Below are 7,430 nucleotides of genomic sequence, written 5' to 3' on the forward strand. Positions count from 1 at the left end.
ATGGGGGATGGAGGTGTACAGGGACTGGATGTCCATGGTGAAGATAAGGCATTGGGGACCGGGGAAGCGAAAATCATGGAGGAGGTGGAGGGCATGGGTGGTGTCCCGAACGTAGGTGGGGAGTTCTTGGACTAAGGGGGTCAGGACCGTGTCGAGGTATGCAGAGATGAGTTCGGTGGGGCAGGAGCAGGTTGATGACCTCAAGAACAAGGGCACGAGAAAAAAAAAATTTTTGGATTGTTGGTCTGTTGGAGGGTAAGGAAGGTGAGCGACCAGTGGAATTTATTGAGGACTGGTTGCTGAAATCCCTTAACTTGGAGGCTGGAATGGGAAGCTTGAAGATTGAGAGAGCTCACTGGTTCACGGCACGGAGGTCAGGTCTGGACCAGTGTCCTCGTCCTATCTTGGTGCAGCTTCATCACTATTGAGATGATAAGAGAATCGTGGAAGCTTCCAGAATCCAGGGGAAGGATCCAAAGGCCCAAGTTTACAAGGGCTCAAAGATCACGTTCTTCCAGGACTTCGCAGCAGCAGTAATCCAGAAAAGAAAATCCTATGATGGCACCAAGAAAAGACTGAAGGAGCTTGGGATCGAGTACTCTTTGAGGTATCTGACGGTGTTTCGTATCACCTTGAATGGATCTATACATCTCTTTGACATGTCGGAGAAAGCAAGACACTTTGTGGACAAATTAACTTAAGGTGAACAATTTACTGTGTACAAATAATAGTGTTGCTTGGGTATGTCTCTTTTCTTTAAAAAGAAAAGAGGAAGTCTGGTTGGCACCTTTTTTTATTAAATTGGCGATAATCTGGTCTAAACTATGCTCGGGGCCATTTGGGATGTTTACTTTCAATTTCGACGTTAAGTTATACCAAAGAATGGGTGAGATACTTACTCATTAATGCTGTACAGGGGGTCTGGTGGCACATTGAAAAGAAAACTCTGAACAAGTCGATCAGAAAAGATCTACTCATTAAATATTCTCACACAAAGCTACCTCTGGGGCAGCACGGTGGCTCAGTGGTTAGCACTGCTACCTCACAACACCAGGGTCCCAGGTTCGATGCCAGCTTTAGGCAACTGTCTGTGTGGAGTTTGCACATTCTCCCCTTGTCTGCGTGGGTTTCCTCCGGTTGCTCTGGTTTCCTCCCACAGTCCAAAGATGTGCAAGTCAGGTGAATTGGCTATGCTAAATTGCCCATAGGTTAGGTGCATTAGTCAGAGGGAAATGGGCTGAAAATGTTGCTGGAAAAGCAGAAGGGCCCTGAAGAAGGGCTCACGTCCGAAACATCAATTCTCCTGCTCCTTGGATGCTGCCTGACCTGCTGCGCTTTTCCAGCAACATATTTTCAGCTCTGATCTCCAGCATCTGCAGTCCTCACTTTCTCCTCTCAGAGGGAAATGGGTCTGGGTGGGTTACTCTTTGGAGGGTCGATGTGGACCTGTTGGGCTGAAGGGCCTGTTTCCACACTGTAGGGAATCTAATCTAATCTAAACTAGTCAGTAATGCCCCACCATGACCTATACTCAGTGGTCACTAAAACCCCAACACTGACAAACATTATGCTCACACACACTAAATCTCCACCAGCATCATATTCAATGACCACCCAGCACTTTTTAAAAAAAAGTAATCTTTTACTTGCAATCATTAGTGTCCCTCGGAAGCTCTGATCTGCCATTTATAAAAACTTATTCTCTAGGGCGTGGACTTTTCCACCTCCTGATGCTGCCTGGCTTGCTGTGTTCTTCCAGCCTCCCTACCTTAGATACCAGCATCTGCAGTTTTTTTTGTCTCTAAGGTAGCATTGACTGGCTCACCGTCGCGACCATTACCTATGCACCATAATGTTTCACAGTCCTCCACGTCAATAAAACACACATTACCTTTACTCATTACTGCCGTCCGCCTCCCGCTAGAATATTTCTGCAAAAACGTACAGGGATATGTAGATTTAGAATAGAGACAAATCGCCGCCTGAAAATTTAAACTTAGTCCCGCCTAGTCCCTTGACGTCACTTTCCTCCCGTGAATCCGTTGCTAGGTTTTCCTTTTCCCCACAAGGCGGACTCAACATAGCGTCCTCAGAAGTTATTGAGTATTTTTTTTTCCTCTCTCGACTTCAAGAAGTTGAAAAGACCGCCGAAGGAAGCAACTTTTTTTTACCACCCCACCAAACGTTATGAGGATGGGCGGGCGTTCCCCGCCCGCACTGTTAATGCGCATGCGCGGCATCTCCCGCACGTCAAGGCGGTTGAATTTAAAATTCTCTCGGGCTGAAGGGCCGCGCGCCGATTGGTCGGCGGTGGGAGTTTGTTTTCCCGGGGAAGGGGAAGTTTCAGATTGACCGTTCGTTCGGACAACCCTCTTTTCCCCCCTCGGTAAGGAATGGATTTGTCATTAACGTGGTGCTAATCGTACTTACTAGCCGTTGTTTGTTGTCCGTCCGTTGGGCCTTTCGTGCTTCTGTACAAAAGGCGCATAAAATGTCTGTTTGCTTGTTTTGTTTTTTTTCCGGCGCAGCTTGGTTTTCTAGTTTGGGGGTGCGAGGAGGTTTGGAAACCATCCCAGCCTGGAGTGCCTTGTGTCACGGTCGGTGGGGGAAGAGTATTAAGTTGCTTTTCCCCCACACAAACTTCTTTCGCTGCAGCTTCTAGCTTCTGATGCTTGTCCTTTTAACGTGTGTAGATTTTCACTCTGTAAACCTCTCCTCCCCCCATCCCTCCACTTACAAATTGCTGAGGGATTGCTGTTTGTCAGACTTGGTTTGTTTTTCTATGTTGTTACAGTGACTACGCCCCGAGGTTTTTTAAAAAAAAACGTGACTGGCGAATAGTACTTGTGCTAGATAAGGACCATCTCCAGCAAGTCGGTCTACCTAACGCCTTTTGATGTATAATGACATGACTATTGTCACTGTCAACATCTCTGAGCGTTAACACCGACCAAAAACTGAACTGGATCATCCATATAAATCGTGTGGCTAAAGAATAGGTCACAGGATAGGATTTTTGTGGTACTTAATTCACTGCTTAACTTTCCTGTCTGTACCCAGCCTATACAAGGAATAGCTCAGTGTGATACAATGCTTTTTTTTCTTGCTTGGATGAGTGCTGATCCGATAAAATTCAACCTTAGACCCATCAGGACAAAGCAACCTGCTTGATTGTTGTCCAATCCACCAACTTAAATATTGTTAATGAATAAGTGAATGTTAAACTCTCGCTTTGCTGGTATGTGGGACAGTTGTCCCCGTTTTTGCACGCGATTTTACTAAGTGGAACTTAGCAATTTCAACAAAGCTGTGTTGTCTTGATTTATAATGTGCATAGTATTTGGAATGATATAAATGAATTAATAGCACAAATGGAGGTTAATGGATATGATCTTCTAGCCATTGTGGAGACATTGTTACAAGGAGTTCAAAACTTGAAACTAAATATTCAAGGTTAGCGACCTTTCAGAAGAGTAGTGGGCTGGAAGGAAAGAATAATGAGATAGTTTGGTGTGAGATGGAATAAGTATGATCGCAAATAATGCTTTTGGATTAGAGAGAGACAGAGGATCTGTATGCTTGGAGGCAAAAATAGGAAAAGATGATGCTTTTGGGAATAGTTTATAGACTCCCCAATAGTAGCTGCTTGGTAGAATAGAAAATGAATTTAATAATGATTTGATAAGAGTATGTATGTAGAAATGGCAGTACATTGTACGTGACTTTTGATTCTTATGTAGATTGGGTAAATCAAATTGGAAAAGTTGGTCACAAGAAATAATTCATACATTATTCGAGACAGTTGTCAATCAGAGGGATCAGCTATTTTAGATCTGAAAGCCTACAATGAGGCAACTTTAACAAATAGTCTAAAAGATCCCCTCAGAAACAATGACCATATCATAATTGAATTTAGGATAAGAAAATGACAAACTTTGCTAACTGTAAATAAGTGCAATTACAAAAGAATGGGGACCATGCTGGCTGTGGTGGACTGGAAAAGGAGTTTAGGAGAATGTTGAGGAACAATGGGAAAACATTTAAGAAGTTAGTTCATGGCTCACAGCAAATGTAAATCCTAATTAAGAAGACAAACTCTAGAAAGAGAGAAACTAGTATCAAGGTAGTCAAGAGTGGGGAAGTGATGGCTTAGTGGTATTATTAGACTATTAACCTAAGTAAAGTTCTGGGGACTTGGATTCAAATTTTGTCACCTAAGTGGTGGAATATGAATTCAATTAAAGAAAATCTCTATTCTTGACCAGAAATCATTTGTTGGGAAAAACCATATCTGATTCATTTATGTCCTTCAGAGAAGGAAATCTGACTTCCTCATCCGGATTGGACCACGTATGACTCTCAGTTGCCCTTTGAAATGACGTAGCAAGCCATTCTGTTGTACTAATTGCGACAAAGTCTTAATGAAATAAAACCAGATGGATCACCTGATATCGACTTGAGGCACCAGAAGATACTGACAAAACAGCCCTGTTGGCCCACCAAAGTCGTCCTTACTAACATTTGGAGGCTAGTGCCAAAATTGGGAGAGCTGTCTCACAGGCTAGCCTGACATTGTCTGTAAGGAATGACTCCGTGAGTATGACCATGTCCCAGACAGCACAATGGTATACAGAACCCAACCCATTCCCATTCCCATCAGGCCAAGGGATTAGCCCGAGCACAAAGGAGAATGCAGGAAAGCATGCCAGGAGTAGCATTAGGTATTCCTAAAAATGAGGGATGAACCTGGTGAAACCATGAAACGGGGCTACTTGTGTGCTAAACAGCAAGCATCCAATGATAGACAGAACTAAGTGATGTCACAACCAATGGATCAGTTAGAAGCACTGCAATCCTAGCACATCCAATCGTGGATGGTGGAGGACAATTAAACAAATGATGACAATAAGAGGATGCTCCGCAAATACTCCCATTCTCTACACATTGCTGTGAATACTTCAGCCTTATCTTTTGCACCAATCTTTAACCAGAAGTGCTGAGTGGATGATCCATTGTGGCCTCTTTTGCATCTCCAGTGTTAGTGATACTCTTCTTCAGCCAATTCAATTCATTATCCTTGATATCAAGAATCAGAATCCCTACAGTGTGGAAACAGGCTATTGTGGCCCAATAAGTCCAGACTCCGAAGAGTAACCCACCCAGACCCATTCCCATATCCAATTACTCTACATTTACCATTGACTAATGCATCTAACCTCCATCCCTGAACACTACAGCAGTTAAGCTTGGCCAATTCACCTAACCTGCACATCTTTGGACTGTGGGAGGAAACCTACGCAGACACTGGGAGAATGTGCAAACTCCACACAGCTAGTTGCCCAAGGCTGGAATTGAGCCTGGGTCCCTGGTGCTGTGAAACAGCTGTTCTAACCACTGAGCCACTGTGCAGCCCCAAACAGTTGGAGGCACTGGATACTGTAAAGACAATGGTCCCTCAACATTATGGCAATTGTACTGAAGAATTCTGATCCAGAACTTGCTGCACCCTTCGCTAAGCTCTTCTAGTTACAACACTGGCATCTACCTGATAATGTGGAAAATTGCACAGGTATGTTCTGTACCTAAAAAGGAAGACTAATTCAACCTGGTCAGTTACTACCCTGTCATTCTGCACTCAATCAGCTGTAAAGTGATGGAAGATGTCATCAGTGCTATCAAGCAGCACCTGCTCTGTGATGCTTATCTTGGATTCGGCCAGGGCCACTCAGCTCCTGACCTCATTACAGCTTTGATTCAAACATGGACAAACGAGCTGAATTCCGGAAGTGATTCTTGACATCAAAACTCTGCTTAACAAAGTGTGTTATCAAGGAACCCTAGTAAAACTGGAATAAATGGGTATCAAGGGCAAGCTGCTTAGTCATATCTGGAATGTAGAAAGATGGCAGTGGTAGGTGGTCAGTCATGTTGGTTCCAAAATGGTCTGCAGGAGTTTCTCTGGATAGTGTCTTAGGCCCAACTATCTTCGCTATTTCATCAATGACCTTCCCTTCATAAGGTCAGAAGTGGGGATGTTTGGTGCTGATAGCACCAATGTTCAGCGCCATATGTGACAACTCGGACACTGAAGCAGTTCATGTTCAAGTGCAACACGATCTGGACAATATCCAGGCTTGTGCTGACAAGTCGTGAATAACATTTGCCTGACACAAACGTTAGTGATTATCACCAATAATAAATAATCAAACTACTGGCCCATGACATTCAATGGTATTACCATTACTGAATGACATTCACTGTCAAGGAACTATGAACCTGCACTCCAAGGTCTCTTTGTTCAGCAGCACTCCCCAGGACCATTAAGTGTACAAGTCCTGCCCTGAATGGCATTCATTTTTGGAGTCTCCACATAAATGCAGTGGTTACAAGAGCAGGTCAGAGGCAAGAAACTCTCCTCTTGACTCCCCAAAGCCTATCCATCATCTACTTGGCACATGTCAGGAATGTGATGGAATACTTCACACTTGTGCGGATGGCTGCAGCTTCAAGAACACTCAAGAAGCTTGACGTGTAGGACAAAGTAGTCCGCATGATCGGAAAGACATCCGCTCCCTCCACCACCCTCAGTAGTTGTGGTGTAAAATTCCAAGCAGTGGAATGTGGTGAAACGGTTAAAAATTATGTCCCAATACATGTGTGAATCTAACCGGAATGGAGGTGTTGCTTAGTCCCGTGTGAATCTTATTACACACCTCCCCGTGTGAATCTTCTTATCTGTATGTAACCAGAATGGAATGTGTTTTTTAGCCTTGCTCTGCTGTTCACATGAATGTTTATATCTGGAAAAGAGTATATCAGCTGGAAAAGTCTCCAGTTCGGTGAGTCTGCTCCGGGGTTACGTTTAACCGCCGAGCGTGGGTTGTTTGCAACCGCTCTACGAGAACTGACGGCTCCCAGTTCCGGTAACATGTAGAGTGAGTATAAGCCAGACCCGTTGTATGAAACCTTGTTGTGGCGACGCTGCGGGGAATAAAATGCCCATATTCTAGCAGACTCGCCTCTTGGTCGTTTGTTCTGTGTCAGACTACTCTCCTACGAACCTGACCTTGAGAATTTTTTAAAACAGGTAATACATATTGCTGCTATCTACAAGATGCAGTGCTGAAATTCAAAGTTCCTCAGACAGCACATTCCAAACCCATGACCAATTTCATCTAGAAAGTGAAAGGCACCGGACGCATGGCATTATCACCACCACAACCTGCAAATTCCCCTATAAGCTATTCGTAGCCCTGATTTGGAAATATGTCATCGTGCATTCACTGTTGCAAGATTAAAATCCTGGAATTCTCTCCCTGATGACATTGTTGGTCAACCCATGAACAACCTGAGTCAAGAAGACAGCTTGCCACCACTTTCTCGAGGACAAGGCTTGGGCAATAAATGCTGGTGGCTGAAACTTTATTGCT

At 44.1% G+C, this 7,430-nt stretch overlaps 2 protein-coding genes across 6 annotated transcripts in view; one reads left to right on the forward strand and one right to left on the reverse strand.

Annotated features, from left to right (window-relative positions):
* The window catches only part of knstrn (kinetochore localized astrin (SPAG5) binding protein), a 29,932-nt gene extending 27,192 nt beyond the window's left edge, over positions 1-2,740 (reverse strand). The window contains exon 1 of one of the 3 annotated variants that reach the window (XM_043698242.1): positions 2,431-2,740. In XM_043698242.1, coding sequence (XP_043554177.1) covers positions 2,431-2,488 — 58 coding nt within the window. In that variant the 5' untranslated portion in view covers positions 2,489-2,740. Of the gene's footprint in view, positions 1-1,891; positions 2,170-2,430 lie in introns of those variants that run through there. The other 2 variants (XM_043698244.1, XM_043698243.1) reach the window with 2 other exon arrangements.
* Positions 2,288-7,430, forward strand: part of knl1 (kinetochore scaffold 1) — a 131,448-nt gene continuing 126,305 nt past the window's right edge. For 2 of the 3 annotated variants that reach the window (XM_043698237.1, XM_043698238.1), the window contains exon 1: positions 2,296-2,386. The gene's annotated coding sequence lies outside the window, so the exon portion shown is untranslated. Of the gene's footprint in view, positions 2,387-7,430 lie in introns of all 3 variants that reach the window. The other variant, XM_043698239.1, reaches the window with a different exon arrangement.

This window comes from Chiloscyllium plagiosum, chromosome 10 (genome assembly GCF_004010195.1).
Source record: "Chiloscyllium plagiosum isolate BGI_BamShark_2017 chromosome 10, ASM401019v2, whole genome shotgun sequence".
Classification (NCBI taxonomy): domain Eukaryota; kingdom Metazoa; phylum Chordata; class Chondrichthyes; order Orectolobiformes; family Hemiscylliidae; genus Chiloscyllium; species Chiloscyllium plagiosum.